The sequence below is a fragment of the Enhydra lutris genome, unplaced genomic scaffold (genome assembly GCF_002288905.1).
Source record: "Enhydra lutris kenyoni isolate GAN:26980312 unplaced genomic scaffold, ASM228890v2 scaffoldscaffold8, whole genome shotgun sequence".
Lineage (NCBI taxonomy): Eukaryota > Metazoa > Chordata > Mammalia > Carnivora > Mustelidae > Enhydra > Enhydra lutris.
Genome location: NW_019154092.1, coordinates 30,315,237 through 30,335,539, shown reverse-complemented (window position 1 = coordinate 30,335,539; position 20,303 = coordinate 30,315,237). Strand labels below are relative to the sequence as shown.

General features: G+C 43.0%; 1 protein-coding gene across 1 annotated transcript in view; it reads right to left on the bottom strand.

Annotated features, from left to right (window-relative positions):
• LOC111142621 (molybdenum cofactor sulfurase) overlaps window positions 1-20,303 on the bottom strand; it is a 58,469-nt gene that overhangs the window by 7,077 nt on the left and 31,089 nt on the right. The window contains exons 9-13 of the mRNA XM_022495931.1: window positions 18,706-18,868; window positions 14,002-14,077; window positions 12,524-12,645; window positions 8,419-8,524; window positions 5,255-5,393 (exon numbers count right to left, since the gene is read on the bottom strand). Coding sequence (XP_022351639.1) covers window positions 5,255-5,393; window positions 8,419-8,524; window positions 12,524-12,645; window positions 14,002-14,077; window positions 18,706-18,868 — 606 coding nt within the window. The remainder of the gene's footprint in view (window positions 1-5,254; window positions 5,394-8,418; window positions 8,525-12,523; window positions 12,646-14,001; window positions 14,078-18,705; window positions 18,869-20,303) is intronic.

Sequence of the window (20,303 nt, the reverse complement as noted above, 5' to 3'; positions counted from 1 at the left end):
CTCAACACCCAAAGATCAAATAATCCAATCAAGAAATGGGCAGAAGACATGAACAGACATTTCTGCAAAAAAGACATCCAGATGGCCAACAGACTCATGAAAAGGTGTTCAATATCACTTGGCATCCGGGAAATACAAATCAAAACCAGAATGAGATAACACCTCACACCAGTCAGAATGGCTAAAATTAACCAGTCAGGAAACAACGGGCATTGGTGATGCAGAGAAAGGGGAACCCTCCTACACTGTTGGTGGGAATGCAGACTGGTACAGCCACTCTGGAAAACAGCATGGAGGTTCTTCAAAAAGTTGAAAATAGAGCTACCCTACAACCCAGCAATCGCACTACTGGGTATTTACCCTAAAGATACAAATGTAGTGATCTGAAGGGACACGTGCACCCCAATGTTTATAGCAGCAATGTCCACGATAGCCAAACAAATATGGAAAGAACCTAGATGTCCATCAACAGATGAATTGATAAAGAAGATATGGTATATATGTATATATATGTGTGTATACACACACACACACACACACACACACACACACACACACAATGGAATAGTATGCAGCCATCAAAAGAAACGAAATCTTGCCATTTGCAAAGACGTGGATGGAACTAGAGGGTATTACGCTGAGTGAAATAAGTTATTCAAAGAAAGACAATTATCATATGATCTCTCTGATATGAGGAATTTGAAAGGCAGGATGGGTGGTTGTGGGGGTAGGGAAGGAAAAAAATGAAACAAGATGGGATCAGGAGGGAGACAAACCATGAGACTTAATCTCACAAAACAAACTGAGGGTTGCTAGGGGGTAGGGTGTTGGAGGGATAGGGTGGCTGGGTGATGGATACTGGGGAGGGTATGTGCTATGTTGAGTGCTGTGAAGTGTGTAAGCCTGATGATTCACAGACCTGTATCCCTGGGGTTAATAATACATTATATGTTAATTAAAAAAAGAAGAAGAAGAAGAAGAAGAAGAAGATATGTCCCACAGAAGGGATGTCCCACCAGCCCTGGACCTGGGGACCCCATCCAACACTTCAAGTAAAAATCCTGTCACTTTGGTAAAAAGACTCTCTTAAAACAGTTTCTCAAACTGGCAGAAAGAAAGGTATTTTCCAGGTACTTCTTTACAACACCAAGACAAAGAAATCAATTTTCTTAAAACATTGTCATTTTTAAGCTTTTTTTTTTTTTTCTAGTACTCTTTTATCCATTGGGATTTTTTTTTTTAATTGTTTACAATGGGGCGCCTGGGTGGCTCAGTGGGTTAAAGCCTCTGCCTTTGGCTCAGGTCATGATCCCAGGGTTCTGGGATCGAACCCCACATCAGGCTCTTTGCTCAGCAGGGAGCCTGCTTCCTCCTCTCTCTCTGCCTGCATCTTTGCCTACTTGTAATCTCTGTCAAATAAATAAAATCTTTTTTTAAAAATTATTTACAAGGATACATGTTCTTTGAAAAATAACTCAAATGACACAGAAGAGTTAAGAATTAAAAGAGGAGCTCCTGGGTGGTTCAGTTGGTTAAACGTCTGCCTTCGGCTCAGGTCATGATCCCGGGGTCTGGGGTAGCAGGATTGAGCCCAGCATGGGACTCCCTGCCCGATGGGGAGCCTGCTTCTTCCTCTCCCTCTGCCTATTGCTCCCTGCTGTGTGTGCTTTCTCACTCTCTTTCAAATAAATAAATAAAATCTTAAAAAAAAAAATTAGAAGAGAAAGCACTCAGCAGTGGCCTCCCTCTCTGTCCCCAGAGGCAAGCAGCTGCTAGCAAGGCTGTAAGTTTGCTCTGGACTCTGGCTTACAGCAGGACACTCCCTGGGCTCTTAGAGGCCACCTCGTGCCCTCCCTGTTGGCATGACTTCATAATACATATTGGACGCCCTCCCATGTCTGTACTCAGAGATGACCCCATTCTTGGGCTTTGCCATGATGCCTGGCATTCCTGGGAACTCATGTTCCCCATTATGCTATGAAGCCATGTAAACAGTTTCTAATTCTTTGCTCTTGTCACTGATATTGTGATAAAGGTCTTAATCCACATAACCTTCTTTGCCATTTAACATTTTTTTAGCGTTGGTCTCTTTAAATGAGATTCTAAATTTACCCTAAAGATAAAGGCAACAGGGCACCTGGGTGGCTCAGTGGTTTAAGCCGCTGCCTTCGGTTCAGGTCGTGATCTCAGGGTCCTGGGATTGAGTCCCGCATCAGGCTTTCTGCTCAGCAGGGAGCCTGCTTCCCTCTCTCTCTCTGCCTGCCTCTCTGTCTACTTGTGATCTCTCTCTGTCAAATAAATAAATAAAATCTTTAAAAAAAAAAAAAAGATAAAGGCAACAGGTATCAAAGTTTTAATGACTTGATGATCCCCAGGGAAAAATTACTTTCCAAAAGAGATGTGCTAAATCTTTTGCATTGCCAACAGCCTCCGCTTCAGTACTAGCATCGGCAAACGTCTTTTAAGCAGTTAGTTTTTAGAAGACACAGTACTAACTACAGTTGCTACTTTTTAGTGCCTACACAAGACTACATTGTATAAATATAGCAAGAACTTATTTAACCAATCTCCCTTTTGTAGATACACAGAATGTCCTCCAATTTTTCATATGTATAAAAGCACTACAATAAGCAAGATTGTAATATTGCTCTGCACACTTGTATGACTGTATTTTATGGAATAGACTTCTGCCAGTGAAAGTATTGGGCCAAAGGGCTGGCATATTTTCACTTTTATTAGTGAATGTTTATTAAGAGCAGTGACCTAAAAAAAGGCAAAGCATCTCAGGAAAGTTTCTTAAAGACTCTTTCCTATAAACTTGAGAGGCAGGGTTGGGGCCATAGGGGGTAGGGAGGGAAAAAATGAAACAAGATGGGACTGGGGAGGGAGACAAACCATAAGAGACTCTTGATCTCATGAAACAAACTGAGGGTGGCTGGGGGGTGGGGGTGGGGAATAGGGTGCTGGGTGATGGACTTTGGGGAGGGTATGTGCTATGGTGAGCGCTGTGAAGTGTGTAAGCCTGATGATTCACAGACCTGTACCCGTGAAGCAAATAATACATTATGTTAATTTAAAAAAAAAAAAGTAAGAACACAAATAGCCAAGAGAAATGGAGGAGGTAGAAACATAAAATTCTTAGTTTGGAGTATTACCTCCTTTATTGGGGAGATTTAGGGATTAGAAGGGATTTGGGGTCACCCTACTCATACCTACGGTCTTGTCATACTTATTAGTAACACTCCATTTATTGTAAGGTCACCTAGGATAAGAAGAAAGACCTGAATATCTAAAATTACTACTAAAATGCCAAAAGGCAAACAGATTGGTCCCTGGCTAAGAGAGTAAGCAAGAAACACCTCAGATTTTCGAATCAAAGGCTCAGAATTGTCAGTCCTCGTTATGTAAATTTTGCAATCCTTCTAGTCTGCTGCTTCATCTCAGGAACGGTGTGCCCACTCTGGAGTGACGGACACAGTTAACAAACAGGAGGGAAAGCGATGAAACAGTGCCCACACACAAGATTCACAGATGTGGGGCATGCACACAGAGGTGAGGAGAGAGAGGAGGAAGGAGAGAAAAAATAAAGATTTGAGGCCTACCAAAAAAAAAGACTCTTTCCTGTATTTCTGTCCCCGAGTACCTGAAGAGGCACAGGTGTTCTTGTTTTCAGGACTCATTGTGACCGTGAAAGGAAGCTAGTTCAAGTTTTTTCGCTTTCTTCTTTTCTTCCTTTATTTCTCCCTCCTTCTCTCCATTTCTCAAACACCATAGATTGATGCCTGTTTGGTATCAGGCAGGATACGTGACAGCAAGTGTTTTAAAGACAGAGCAGGGACACAGCAATGGGAAATAAGAAGGAGAAGAGGAGGTCGGGAGGCAGGGATGAGGGGGGCAGGAGGGGGGAAGGTTGGTGCCAGAGACAGGTCTATGGGAGTGAATGTCAGACAGAGAAGAGATTGCTTTCTTCAAGGAGGAGTGGCTGCCAGGATAAGAGGAACTTTGGGGAGTTAAATGGATAAAAGAAATTCTTTAGGACTTCTTTGTGGCATGCAATTTAACTGCCCTCCAAAACCTCAGACCTCTGACGTTCTTCAGTAAAGATTTTGGTGCTTGTTTCCTGCTTTTCTGGGTATTACAGTGCTGTTCCTTCCAAATGCAGAGCAGGGACACAGGGTAGCCCCATGACAGCCACTTATACCATCGAATAATAACACTCCTATCACAATAGTTTCACCCCCCACTAAGAACAGAGCACATTCCCTGCAGACCACCCATTCTTCTGTCCCTAGCTCTTCCTTATCTTTCCTGTCTACTCGTTCTCTCAACAGCTCCTGAGCATGTTGAGTCCTGAGACCAGGACTGTTCTGGGCTTTAGAGGGACAGCAGGAAACAAAACATACTTGGGCCAACCCCCTTGTGTGCTCTGAAGGCATACACAGGTGCCACGGAGAGTTGAACCTTCCCAAGGCGGGGACATCTGAGTGGAGGCCCTAAGTGGCTGCAGGAAGAGCGTGCCAGGCAGAAGGGACAGCAGGAGCAAAGGCACTGAAACAGGAAGCATGGCACGTTTAGGAAATGGAGAGAAGGGCTGTATGGCAGGCGGGAGAGGGAGAGCTCCCAGACACTGGACAGGTCAGAGGGCTCAGGTTTCAGGGGCCCTCATTGGCTCCAAGGAAGAATGCAGGTTTTAGCCTAAGACTTCCTCCCATCCCACCTGATTTGGGGAGCTCAGAGGCTGGGTAGAGAGGGCAGGCCGTGGCTTTGCCTCTGACGACAAGCTCCTCCACAAGAGCTGGCAAGGCCAGAAGGCAGAGTGAGGGAAGAAGGTGGAGTGGCCGTGGGCACTAAGGGACCATCAGGTGTCTGGGTCTTCCTCCACAATCCCCGGACAGCAGGAAAGCCCAACAGGTTCTAAGAGGATAAAGTTCTCACAGACACAAGCATTCTAAGAAAACAGAGTTTATGCTTAAACACAGTGATGCAGTGAGGAGGCACTGAGCCCGCGATCACCAGTATGCCACATATTTTCTCTGCCCCATGGAAGGGACCGCTGCCACCCTTGTGGGGAATAAGCCCTAGGTCCTTCCAGAGGGAGCCCCAGAATGCAGATGTCACAAATCCTCCTGCTAAAGTTTGGCAGGGCAGAGTCAAAGCCAGGGAGAGCTTCCCGCCTACCACCCTCCTGGCCTCAGATAGAGGTCAGTTTCCATTCGCAACCCTTGAGGAAGGAACAGAACATCCCCCAGCTCACCTGGAAATGCAAGGAACCAATTGAAATCTCATCCCACTTCTCTTCTTCAAAAGCCCTTGTTCCGTTGGTAATAATATTGGCACGGAACCGTGAGATGAGGTCTTCCATTGGGAACAATTCCTCCTTTCCATTCTCATCACTGTTTAAGACATATCAAATGGGGGGGGGGGGCAGGGAGTGGGGAGGAGTGGATAATTGCACTGTTTTAATTGTCCAACATTTCTAGCACTCGATGCCTGACTTCACCAACTGTCCTCTGAAGCCTAGATGATCAGAGAAAGCTTCTACCACAAGTGGAAGGCCAACAGACACCCATCTGTTAAACAGACCTTGAGGGTGTCCCCTGGGAGATAGTCTCACCTCCATGGACAGGCCTCCTAGAGCTGGTGGCAAGGGTGAGTAGCTCTTAGCTGAAGAGATGAAGGACTCTGGAAACCAAATGACTGGGGGTCAAGTGAACCAGCTTCTATATAAATACCCATTCTACAGGGTGAGTCTGGATAAGGTGTTTAGGGGGCATCGATAGGCTTAATTACCAAGGACCTATAACGTTCCAAGAGCTCATACTCTTTTTGGATATTAGAACATCACAAAGCAACAGCAAGTACATTCCCCACAGAGGACAGACTGGTGGTTACCAGAGGCGGGGGTGGGAGCAGGCAAAATGCGTGAAGGGATTCGAAAGATACAAGCTTCCAGTCATAAAATACCTACGTCACAGGGATGTAACCTACAGCATGATGACTATAGTTATTAACACTGTGCTGCATATTTGGAAGTTGCTAAGAGAAAATCTTAAAAGCTCCCATCACAAGATAAAGAATTATCAACTACAGGGGCGCCTGGGTGGCTCAGTGGGTTAAGCTGCTGCCTTCGGCTCAGGTCATGATCTCAGGGTCCTGGGATCGAGCCCCGCATCAGGCTCTCTGCTCAGCAGGGAGCCTGCTTCCCTCTCTCTCTCTGTCTCTGCCTGACTCTCTGTCTACTTGTGATCTCTCTCTGTCAAATAAATAAATAAAATCTTTAAAAAAAAATTTAAAAAAAGAATTATCAACTACATATGGGGGCAGATGTTAAGCAAACTTATTGTGGGGATTGTTTCTCAATACATATAAATATTGAATCATTATATTATATACCTGAAGCTAATAAAATAGTGTATGTCGATTATAGCTCAATAAAAACAAATTTACTTTCTAGCTTCCAGCCTGTTTGCAGTTTTAACTAGTGTATTAGTTAAAATAACTTTTATTAGTTATTTTAATGAAATTTAAATTTTTGTAACTCTTGTTTACAATTCTTGTTTACTGCCATGAGGCCCCATAAAATGACTTTCTGAGCCTCCAAGCACCCCTTCCTCCAAGGGAAAAAGCACTGAAAAAAAAAAAGCCTCTGAAAACTTCAACAAAAGAACACACTGTACGATCCCGTTATATCATATTCGAGAACAGGTGAAACTGTGGTGAACAAAATCAGAATACCAGTGACCTTTGGCAGGGCTGACTAGGAGGGGATACGAAGAAGGTTTCTGGTTTACTAGAAATATTCTCTACTTGATCTGGGTGGTGGTTAAATGGGCATATACATCTGTAAAAATTCACTGAGCTATGGGCTTACGATTTTTGTGCTTTGTTGTGCTTCAATAACAAAATCTTTTAAGTTGGGGGGTGGGGCAGAATTCTTAAGTAGGATTGGCATTTTCCCTGGAAACAGAACCTGAAAGGCTCTGGTGGAGGATAAGGCTACATCGCCATCCCCTCCCCCGAGCAGGGAATGGTGTGTGAAAAGCCAGGAGCCAGGAGAACCCCATCTAGTTTTGATACTGCATGTGACTCCCATGACCAAAGAGAAGGATGGTTTCCTCATCTGAAATGCAAGGGCTCATATTTTCCAGTCCTAAAATCCTTTGATTCTGGAGTTACCTTCCAAGTTACAAACCCTTCTTTTGTGCTTTGTGAAAGGAAAAATTTTATGTTCAAAAGCTATTGCGGTCAGCATATGGATTATAGAGTCTATCAAATTTGAAAGTAGAACAGAGACACCAACCAGAGAGTCCCAAGCGACCCTCCCAGTTTCTAGAAACAGGCTGGTCCTCCTACCTCCTCCCTGTCCCACCCACTTCCTGCTCCCCAGCCCTACATTCAACCAGGAAGTATGGTCCCCTCCTGGTAGGAACCAGGACTGCAACAAGCCTGTCTCTACCTCCTAGTTTTGCACACCACAAATCCCAGACAACCACTGCCCTGCTCTCTCCAGGGCTCTAGGGATCTGAGGAGGAATGTCACAAGGTGCCGGGACATCTTTGTGAACAGCCAGGGATCCTGCCACTGCATCAAACTTCTGTACCCAAGGAGGGCGAGCTGGGCCATGGCCGGGGAACTCTGTTGTGTGGTTTTGCCAATGACTATAAAGAGGAATTACGACAAACAGTGCATCTGTGTCATTTTTATTAAGCTGTATCAGTACATGCTTATGAGCATGCACACACGTGCCCAGGACCACAGGGCATGTGAGAGTCACAGGATCCCCAGCTCGTGGTGACAGGCGTGGGCACAGCTCTCCTGGCCTATGGACTAAGGACAAGCAGCTGGTCCCAACTCTCACATGGCAATGGGCTGATTTTTTTGCCCTAATGGGCTGATTCCCTTGGGGCTTCAATGTCCTTTAAAGAGCAATGAAGAGAGTTGAATGAACCCTTTCTAGAGCTGACCCGCTAACACGCCAGGGCCCTTGGAAATCCCTGGGTGGGCACAGACAGGCAGTGGTGCCGGTTCTGTCTGACAATACAGGCAAACAGCATCTAGAGCTACAACTCTAAAAGCTTCCATAATCACTCTTCTTTCCACTCAAAATGACTGTGGAAGTAGGGCAAGGCTCCTAGGGGACAGGGAGTAGTGGGAGGGTGGGCCTGAAATGAAATTGGGTCAAGTCCAATTCAATTACAACAAATGTGAAGAAATAGAATGAGTGAAAAATAAGAATTGGGGTTGACTAAGCACCATGAAGGCATCAGGAGAGACGTGGGAACCGGACTAAAGAGCTTTGTGATTTCCCGGGGCCTCTGTCTCTCATCGGGACTCCAGGACTCCCCAGCGGGGTGCCAGACTCACTCCCAGAGTCAAGGGGTTACACCTGTCTGCTGTTCCCCAGGCAAAGGACCTTACCTGGCATTTAACTGCTGCTGGAGCTCCAGAACACTAGATCTGTTTATCAGCAAATACTGCGCTTCGTTCACCAGAGAAAGGGTGGCTGTTGCCCCAGCAGACTGATCTAAAAGTGACGGAGTATTTTAAACAGTGTAAGTATCCTTCAATGGATGAATGGATAAAGAAGATGTGATAACCGTGCGCGCGTGCGCGCGCGCACACACACACACACACACACACACACACACAAAATATTACTCAGCTATAAAAAGGAATGAAATCTTGGGGCGCTTGGGTGATGCAGGTGGTTAAGCACCCGACTCTTGGTTTCGGCTCAGGTCATGGTCTCAGTGTCGTGCGATGGAGCCCGGCATCTCTCTGCTGGCAATTCTCTCCCTCCCCCTCTGCTCTGCCCCTCACTCGTTCTCTCTCTAAAATGAATAAATAAATAAAATCTTTTTTTAAAAAATGAAGTCTTGCCATTTGTGACAACAGGGATGGACCTTGAAGGCATTACGCTAACTGAAATAAATTAGACAGAGATGCTGTATGAGCTCACTGTATGTGGAATCTGAAACAAACAAACAAAAAAAACAAAACAGAAAAGAAAAGAAAAGAAACTCATAGATACAGAGAAGAGACAGGTGGTTACCAGCATCAGGGGATAGGGGTGGGCAAGACGGGTAAACGGAGTCAAAAGATACAAGCTTCTAGTTATAAAATAAATACATCATGGGGATATAATGTACACCATGGTGACTGTAGTTAATAACACTGTACGACATATTTGAAAGTTGCTAAGAGAGTAAATCTTAAACGTTCTCATCACAAGAAAAAATGTGTAACTAAATATGGTGACAGATGTTAACCAGACTTACCGTGGTGATCGTTTCTCCATATATACAAATATCAAGTCATCACGTTGTACATCTGAAACTAATATAATGTTACATGTCACTTATACCTCAATAAAAAGTTGAAATAAATTTAAAAGGAAGAGTTGTTTTCTTGGAATGCAAATGAATCATGCTTCCATTAGCTTGCATTTTTAAAAAGAAGACACTATTTCTACAAAGGAAAAGAAATGATGCCCTGGAAATAATAAAAATGTTCTAAGCATCATTCAAACCTCTCAGAAACAGAAAGAAAATGAGCTCTTAGAACACTCTGTTATTGTTTTTTTTTTTTTAAGATTTTATTTATTTATTTGACAGACAGAGATCACAAGTAGGTGGGGCGGGGGTAGCAGACTCCCTGCTGAGCAGAGACCACCCCCACCCCCAATGTGGGGCTCAATCCCGGGACCGTGAGATCATGACCTGAGCTGAAGGCAAAGGCTTAACCCTCTGCGCCACCCAGGCTCCCCTTAGAACACTCTGTTAATAATACTGCGGCGGGGAGACAGATAATAATAAAATGGTGAAGTGAAATTTGTCCAGAGGCACCTTGGTGGCTCAGTGGTTAAGCATCTGCCTTTGGCTCAGGTCTTGATCCCAGGGTCCTAGGATCGAGCCCCACATTGGGCTCCTTGCTCAGCAGGAAGCCGCCTTCTCCATTTCCTACTCCCCTGCTTGTGCTCCCTCTCTCGCTGTCTCTCTCTCTCTCTCTGTCAAATAACTAAAATAAAAAATAAATAAAATCTTTTAGAAAGAAAGAAAGGGAGGAAGGAAGGAGGAAGTTGGTCCAGCAAAAAAAAAACCTGGAGGTAACATTTAGAGAAAGAGAGATGGGAGGGAGGCAGGGATGGCTGACTTCCCCAGAACGATGGAAAGAGGGGCCTTGAGGAGGACCAGAAGCCCAGGACCCTGGGATCATAACCTGAGCCGAAGGCAGACGCTTAACCATCTGAGCCACCCAGGTGCCCCAAGGAAGGATTTTCAGGTATGAAATATATAACAATAAAATATAATTCTGTCAAGGAAGTCAAATGGAAATACAAGTTGAAGAAGGAAAAGGAAAGAAATAAAATTTCTGACCAATTAAAACGAAGTATGCTCATACATAACTTTTTAAATGAATACTTGAGGATCAAAACACTAAGTACTGAGATTCTACTGGCCAATTTAGATGACAATTTAAAAATGTACAAGGAAGTAGGGTAACTCTAAAAAAGTTCCTCTCAGGTGTACCAACCTAAAAATGTTCAAAGCCCTAGCCTGTCAGAGACTTCTCTACCATAAGGGCATCCGTGAAGTTTAACATTCTCCAGCTGACGCTCCCTGGCACCGTATCATGCAGGGGACAGACTTCCCTCTGCACCTACCCTCGCCTCAGCCAGGTCCCCATCTCCCCCTAGGACATTCACTGCCACCTCCTGCCTCCCCTCCTGCCCTGCGCTCCCCTCACCCCGCTCTCTGATGCAGCCGTCACATGGTGCCAAGACTCTTTCTAATACATGTGGCATCACGAAACTCCTCAGCTTAGAGTTCATCACTGAGGGCCCCCAACACAAGATAGTTCTCACCGACTCTTCAGCCAAACAGTCATCTCTTCTACCCAGCTCTGCCCCAGGGTGCCCCTACCCACTTTCAGCCCTCCTAAACCCTTCACTGGGCCCATGAAACGCCAAGCCATGCCATTCTGCTCCGGACTAACCTTCATGCCTCTCTCTGCCTAGAAAACTCTTATCTCATGTTAAGATGCAGCTCCCAAGTTCCCTCCTCCCTGAAGCCCTCCTCGACTCACTCCAGGTGTAGAGGATGCCCCCTCCACACCCGTGCCCTTGGAAGAGATCTTTATTGTGACCTTTATGTTAGTGTCACTTTCTACCAGTAAACCGTTGCCTGTAAACTTAGATCTCAAAGGGCCACAACCCATTTCATGATCCTAGCCATCCTCCTGAGGATCAAGCTGAGCCCTAGGTAGACAGGAGGCACTAGGAATGATCAGAGTTATTCCATCAGCTCATTTCTATGGTGGCCCTGGTCCTGTTGAGCCCCACTCCTTGCATGTCTCTGATCACAGAACTGCCCATTTCTCTCTCCCCTTTCATCATGTCTCTAAGCTCACCCATGCCCAGACACCACCAGTTCCCCTCCTCAATTAGAGGAGCATACATTTATTCCCCTTCTCCATCGCACAGCAACTCAAATTTTTGAACAACTTTTGACATGATAAATTGCCAACACTTCTAAAAGTGCAAGTAGATTACATCCCTTGAATCCTCTCTCCACCATATGTTTTCAGGGATTCATAGGTTCATCTGTACAGGTCCTCCATCCAGTCACCAGGCCCCCATACTGTCAAAATGCTACTCAGATTACAAGCCAGTCTCTCTGGAAGCTAATCACTAAGCTGGGTCATCCCTACACAGATCGATAGTATGGCGATGACTCACCCATCCTGCCATGCATCTAGTATTTATTGAGCAACTACTATGTGCCAGATGCTGCTCTGGGCCTCAGGGATGCAGCACTGAACAAAGCGTACAAAAATTCCTGTCTCAGACCTTACAATCCCGCACAATCTCATAAACAGAACAACTGAGTAAAATGCATGGCTTCTCGGATGGGAAAAGTACCACACAGAAAAATAAAACAGGGAATGAACTAAAGAGGTTCAGGTATGGACTCTGGTTCTAAGGAGAGCCATCAAGCAAGGCTTCCCTGAGTGACGCATGAGCAGACACCCAAAAATGATCTCTTCTTCCCACATTGGACGTAAACCTTCAGATACTTTCTTCTCTGCTGCCTCATTTCAGCCAAAAATAGCTCTGGCAGGAAAAACTGCCAGCACTTTTACAAGGCAAAGGTGTTGGGGTCTACACCAGCTGAGGCACCACGAGGCTCAAGGCTTGCACAACTCTCACTGCCATGAGACTAGAAACCAGGTCCTCTTGTCCCCGCATACCATCTGAGGACATAGCAAGTTACCAATGTCTTTCTCTAACACAACGAAACTGTGCTTCTAAACAGGGAGGACTGAGACAGAGTGCCTGTCGGGCAGAGCAGCTGGTTGGAAGCCCACCTCCCCTCCTCGGGGTCATCCTGGAGACCACCTGCAGACACCCTGCTTTCTGCGCATGGGCAAGTCACCATGTAAATCCATTCCATGCACTGATTTGGGTGTACGCCAGGGCAAACCCAAGTGCCTCTCCCCTAAGAACCAACTCCAAGGGGGATACCTTTGCCCCGTCTCTTTGCACTTCTTTGAAAGTCTGAACTTTGTTTGATCAGTTGACACGGTCGGCCAAAAAACCTTGACAACCAGCTTGAAACTTTTTCTCCACAGTTATAAGTGTTTACCCTGGGAGAGAAAAAAAAGGAGGGGAGTGAATGTTACTTAGTATTCCTTTAAATAATATTCTAAAGAACAAAAATGTTAGATTGCAAAATATAATACAATGTAATAAATATAATGTAATATGGTATTGCGTCCCCCAGAGAGAAGCCTAAAGTGACGGTGAGCCCAGGAAGCTGTGGGGACACAGCTAACATCGGGGGAGACCTGAGGGCTGGGGCTTGGGCAAAGCTTTCAGATCAGATAGAAATTTTCAAGAAGTTCATCTTGAAAGACCTTATTTATATTGATTATAGCCACCAAATACCACAGAGCTTGGAATTTTTTTTTTAAATATTGTATTTATTTATTTGACAGAGAGACACAGCGAGAGAGGGAACACAAGCAGGGGGAGGGAGAGAGGGAGAAGCAGGCTTCCCACCAAGCCGGGAGCCTGATGCGGGGCTCGATCCCAGAATCCTGGGATCATGACCTGAGCCGAAGGCAGACGCTTAACAACTGAGCCACCCAGGTGCCCCAGAGCTTAGAATTTGAGAGCTTCTAGAGTGATGCTTTGCTTTAAGAAGGACTGGAACCCAGACATATGTTCTGGATTTTTACTATGGGCCTGACTAGTATTTTCTCTCATGGCCAGACGGCAAGGAATAATGGGTTTGGTTTGTGAAAAGAACGCTATGCCTTCAAGTTACCAATAGAAGTATATCTATTGATCCAGCTTTTTTTTTTTTTAACTCTGCAATCTTAGAGACTTTTAAAATAAAATTTAAAGAATTTAAAATTTTAAAAATTATTCTAAAAATCCACACATCACCAGAATTTATAATGCAAAGTTGCTAATAACCTACATTGGGATTAGAAAATAGAAGGGAAAACTTGTCATATCCTTCATTTTTACTGGATCAAACAGCTTCCAACCTGTGTCTGGAAAGGGAAGTGTAGAAGGAAACCTCATCTAGTTGCACTTTCCCTCCAATGCTTTGAGACACTGCATCAAAGTCCATTGTCATCAATCAGAGGTTCTGAGCAGAAGATGCCTAACCACCTCTTTATTAGCCAGAAAATAGCATTTCTCTCAAATGCAGCTAAATGAAATGTACAACCAGGAATGAGCATCATAAAAAACAGCAGGTATCCCTAAATGGCTACATTTCTCTCTCTGCTGGCATCCTGAGGAAGGTGCACGTTTGGTAGGTTTGAAGAACAGAGGGAGGCAGTGTGGTCAGAGTGGAGTTCATGAGGGGAAAGGGGCAGCCAACTGGATGGGCGGGTGCAGCTGGGGACCAATCTACAGGGCTTTCCTCTTTTCCCCCTCTGTACCACCTGCAAACAGACCTGAGATTTTCACCTGCTGTAGAGTCTCACCTGTCCGCACAGACCTTGCTTTGGCAAAACTGAGCCTGTTCATTTTCCTCAAGAGGCACCTCTATAGGTTCCATCCCTAGTGAAAAAGGTTAGAGACAGATTTATTATCAGGCAAAAAGAATCAACTATTTAAGTGAAAGACCATTATCATGAAATATACAAGAATTGTAATGACCCCGGAAATTGGTTGGATCAAATAATTGGCCAGATCTTGGAAAACTCTTTATGACACAGAGATTCTCTTTTGCATGATCATGACCACCAACATTATGTACAGCAAATAGCTTTCTCATAAAAGACTTTGCCCTTGGTCAGTCACATCCACAGTAGCTGGAACACTACATATCCCTTAAGAGGTTTTTCTACCTCTGGACGACTCCACATCTCAAGATCATTGTTTTCTAAGCTACCTTAAGTCCTTTAGAAATAGGCAGGTATGAAGGCTCATTCTATAAAGATATAAGCATAGAGTGTTAATTCTCAATAGCCCCTGGGAGACAGCCTCAAATTGGACTCCTGTATCAATCATCATTATCTGGAAAGAGAGATGGATAGATAGATTGACAGAGAGGAATAAAACTGTTATCATATCAGTGGGGTTAGGAAGCTTTTTTATTGTTACTTGCATAAGTATGGAGGAGTATAAAGTATATGTATGTAACAGTTTCAGGAATAATAACAGTTAACACTCATGACCCATTACCCAGCAAAAGTGCCATTTATTCTTTAAATAAAATCACACTGAAATACATGGATGAAACAAGAGGAAACTGATCCAGTGCCATGAAGGAGGGAAAGACCTTTGTTAAAGGCTGGAACTGCTGAAGTCCTCTATTACTCTGCAGTCCTTGTCCCCCGTGAGTCCTTAGAGTCCAGGAAAAGGCATGAAGCCAAGACACCTGAGTAGAAAGTGTGGCGGCCCCCACTCTGTGGACACTAAAAGCAGAAGTTCTTCTTGTGTGACCCACCTGTGCCCTCCAGCCCTCTCCGCACTACTGCCGGTCATACTGCTCATTGGCATGACCCAATCTATCCCTCAGGCAAGCACATGTCATGCATGCCTTCATCCCTGCCCATCCCAGTCCTTCTCCATCACACAGAGCACAACAAATGGGCATATCCTGAGCTTTGGATCATGTCTGATCCTCAAGCCCTGACCATCACAATGGGGCTTTCACCATGACAAAGACAGAGACACAACAATTTGAGTACTAAGTATTCCATGAACTATGTCCCCTGCTCCTCCACAACTTGCACTTGCATAGACAGTTACATAATCTTGTCCCTGTGTGAGGAAAGCCAGAAGAAGGACTAATCCAGAATGTTCCTGAAGTTTGGAGAAGGACTAAGCTGTGCTGAGTAATTACAGATGCTGCCGTGTCAAAAGTGTGTGCATGGAAGAATATCACAATGCCAGATATGCATCCACAGGGGAGAGCAGTAAAGTGAGCTTGGAACACTGGTTATGAGGAAGTAACCAGAGCAGGGAGGACAGCATGTGGACAAGGGCACTCCCTGGGCAGCCAATGGGGGGCCTGTACTCAGCCTCTTTCTATCCTTACACAAGGCTCTAAATAAATCACTCAGAATCTTTGGCGCTCAGTTGCCTTCTAAAGGTCATTATAGGCCTCTGATTAAGACAACATAATCTAGGATCCATGCATGAATTGATTCAAGGGCCCCCAACAAAGTTCATGGGAAATAAGTTCATTATGTATATACTAAGCTCTGTGCTCAGCTCAGAGATACAGAGAAATAAGAGAGCCTGATCTCTGGGCTCAGTATGCCTAAAATCTTTGGGAATGACAGGTCACATGCATGAAACCATTATAATGTCTTGTTTTAGTGTTTGTTATTCAATTTGTATTGTCATGCATTGCAGAAGGATGCCCTTAGTCCTCTCACAGTGTGGGAGTGCCCTGCAAGTGAGCAGAATATCTGATCCCTGATGGGAAGGGACATCACACCACTTCACAAAGTGCTGCTAATCTGAAGTAGAAGATATTGGTATTTGTTTTCTTTCTCTTTCCCATTCTTTATATTCTGGAATAAACCCTATATAATCATTATATATATCTTTATGCTTCAGAGAATAGAAAGAAAGAGAAGCAATCCACTCAATTCTTTTTGGATGTTGATATCCAGATACCATAACTTAAATAAGAAAAGTACAGTAAAAGAAGGTGATGTATCAATCTCACCAATAAATAGGTACAAAAATACTAAACAAAATATTAATGAACCAAATCCATCAATGTTTCAAAAAGTCATTGCCAAGTAGTGTTTCCCCTACAAGGGTCCAAGGATAATTTAGTACTAGACAATCTACTAATGTAAGACATCACACTACTAGGCTATAGGGGGGAAAAAAAGGATAACCAAGAAATGTAGAAAAAGCATTCAAAAAGAATCGACTATTAGTCATCATTTGGCTAAATAAGGAAAGAACTATTTCAGCCTGGTAAAACTAATCTACCAAAAACCTCAGTAAGCATCATTCTTATTTTTGAAACTTTTAAAAGTATTCTATTCAGATCAGTAATGAAGAAGGATATCTTCCATCACTGCTTTACCATTATACAAGCAGCCTAAGCCAATGCAATAAGATAAGAAAAAGAAAGAAGAGTAATAAAAATTAGAAAGAAAGGTATGAAACTATCATCATTAGAAGACAATATGCTTATTTATACAGAATATGTAAGGAAATCTTCAGATCAAGTAACAAAACTAACAGGAATTCAGAAAAAGTACAAGGTAAAACATTAATATACAAAAATCAATAGTGTTTCCATATGCATTAATAACCAATTAAAATATTTAAAAGAAAAAAAGATAGTATTAAAAATATTCCAATAAACTATTACATAGCTGGATGCCTGGGTGGCTCAGTCTATTAAATATCTGACTCTTGATTTAGGCTCAGATTATGGTCTCAGAGTTGTGAAACTGAGCCCCACATTAACATCCAGTGCGCAGCCTCCTTAACATTCCATCTCTACCTCTCCCTCTTCTCTCTCTCTCCTCTCTCTTTCATGCACTCAAAAATAAATTAATGCATTCTTTCAAAAAAATTATTACATAGCAAAAACAAGTGTAAAAGTTTCTGGAAAATGTTAAAATTTTGAGTACTTAAGTCTTAAATGGAGACACTATTATAAATAAAAGACTCAATATTATATGATACAAATTCTTTTGAAATTAATATATGGTGATACAATCAAAATATGATTACAAATATATGACTCAAAATACATGATTTTACAATCAAAATCCCAACAGGACCACCAATAAAAATATAGAGATTGTCAAAATGGATAAAAAAGCATGAGCCAACTTATAGTGATATAGGCAGACAGATTAAAAGTAAAATCAAGCCACCAAGAGGATAAAAGACAATCTACACAATGGGAGAAAATATTTGAAAATCATAGATCTGAAAAGGGACTTGTATGCAGAATACAGAAAAGACACTCACAACTCAATAATTCAAAAATAAATAAGCAAAGAATTTGAATAGATATTTTTCTGAAGAAGATATACAGATGGCCAACAAACACAAGAAAAGATAGTCAACACCATTAGTCATTAAGGAAATGTGAATCAAAGCAGCAAAGTTACCACTACACTCCCACTACAATGACTATTGCAAATCAACAACAGAAAATAAAAGGTGTTGAGGATGTGGAGAGATTAGACCCACCATGTATTGCTGGTGGGAATGTAAAATGGTGATGCAGCCACCTCAGAAATGCTAAACATACAGTTCCTACATGAGCCAGCAATTCTACTCCTAGGTACATCTCCAAGAGACTGGAAAACATAAGGCCACATGAAAACTTGTACACAAATGTTCACAGCAGCATGACTTCTAATAGCCAAAAAGTGGAAACAACCTAAATATCCAACAACTACTAAATGGGTTTTTCAAAATGGCGTATCCATGCAATGGCATATTATTCCAAAAATATAGACGACCCTCGAAAAGATGGTGCTAAGCGAAAGAAACCAGTCAAGTCATATACCGTGTGATTCCATTTACACGAAACATCCAGAATAGGCAAATCCATAGAAACAGATTCGATCAGTGTTTGCCAGGGGCCAGGGATGAGGCTGGCGATGGGGAGTGACTGCTAATGGCTATGAAGTTTCTCTTTTATGGTGATGAAAATGTTCTAAAGTTGACTGTGGTGATGGTTGCACAATCTTGTGACTATACCAAAAAACTACTGACCTGTACACGTCCCACTGGCCACATTTCATGTGTTCCATAGCCACATGTAATCAGTGGCTACCAACTGGGACAACACAGATATTGAACATTTCCATCATCACATAAAGTTCCATTGGACAGAGCTGATCTATACTCTTATATATGTTAGTTCATAACAAAAACTCAACAAGGAAGAATTAAAGCTTGAGTATGTATTATGACAACTGACTGAAATAAAGGGAATGTGAGTGAAAAGACATATAATTTCAAATTTTATATTCCTTTATTTTCTAAGTGAACTGTCAGATCTTTACCTCTCTCCAAAGATCTCTCAACACACAAGGACCAAGATCTTTGTGTTGTTTCTTAGACAAAATTTCACTCCCTTCAGGATTATTTCAATATCCGATAGAGAAAAACCTATTATTCTACTTTCATAGGAGTAAAAAAGCTTCTTGAGAGTCGATTTGGGGAAATGAACGCAGTTTTCACACCTTTGGCTTTGATGACCATGACCTTTTGCTGCAGGTCAATGAAGGGCTGGATCAGGCAGAGCCGGGGCTCCTGCTTCTGACTCAGGCACACGCCATTGTGGTTCACAACCATCCAGCTCCGGTCATACAGCAGCCCTTGATTTCCTAGAGGCCACTTGGTCACCTAAAGGAAAAAGTAAGTGTATTTTAGGGCGGGGCTCCTCAAAAATGGTCTTCACATTATTGCACAGTTGTTACGCAAGTACGGATGGACTTCAGGAATTCAGCTCATACTCTTGAAGGAGGAAATGAAGGAAGAAAGGAAAGGAAAGCAAAGAAGACAATGCAAAGGAGACATTGTGAGAGCTGGATACCTTCCATTAACCTCCAGATCCACTTCCTACCCTTCTCTTCTTTAGCCTGTCTTTTAAATGGGTACTGTGCATGCAAGGAGCAACATTCAGAGAAAACAAGAATGTTCATGGAAAGTAAGTCTTCACTCCACCCCATCTCGAAGCTCTCCTCCCCACAGACTTCCATCACTCTCACTTTCTATCCTCCCACAGCGGTGAATGCTGTACAGGCGCACCCTCACACTATAGACATATGTCTCGTACACACTATGACTATACTGGCATGGTCACTGAGCTGATCCACTTTAAGTGCATGAGTTTTCCTGAATTCTTCATATTTCTACAAAATTAAAATATAAATTACACCCACTGCCCAGATAGCTCTTGCATTCCATCCCATTCTTCAATTAAAAAAACAAAAAATAAAAAACAAAAAAACTGGAGAAATGCTTGATTCTAGGGCTGGGTCAGGAGCATCTGGTGGTGGTAGAAAAGTAAGGAAATACTCAAAAAAACAAAATGATGGGAGTATGTCAAAGGGATGCAGGAGTCGGCTGAAAGCATGCCTGCTGGCCAGAACTGGAACAATTTGAGCAAAAACAAGAATAATGATATAGTACTGTATTATAACCCAACATACAAAATACATATTCAGGAGTCAATACTGAAATAAATACATGATTGAATAAATAATAAATAAATAAATAAGAAAAGTTAAATCTCCCATACGGAAGAACCTCAAATAATTGATGTAGATGCTGCCCTCCTCAAAGAGGAGGAGGGTAATTCCCTACCCCTTACACATAGGCAATGCTGACTGACTTGCTTCCAAGGACTTCAGTATGGAAAGGAGATGGAGCAGAAACTTTAGAGTGAACAAACCTGGTAAATACTCTCTCAACCAGATGATCAGGGTTAATTATTATCAACAGTGATAAGTCATGTTGATAGTATGTACTATGATATGATATGATATGATATGATATGTGATATTTGATACGATGAGATTAGCACTTTGCCTCTGTGGTTCTCCTCCCCCAAAAAACCTGTAGGCCCAGTCTAATCATGAGAAAGACATCAGACAAACCCAAATTGAGGGACATGCTAAAAAATACCTGACCAGTACTCCTCAAAACTGTCAAGGTCATCAAGAACAAGGAAAGTCTGAGAAACCGGTACAGCCCACAGAAGCTTAAGGAGACATGACCGCTAAATATAATACGACATCTGGGATGAGATCCTGCAACAGAAAAAGGGCATTAGGGA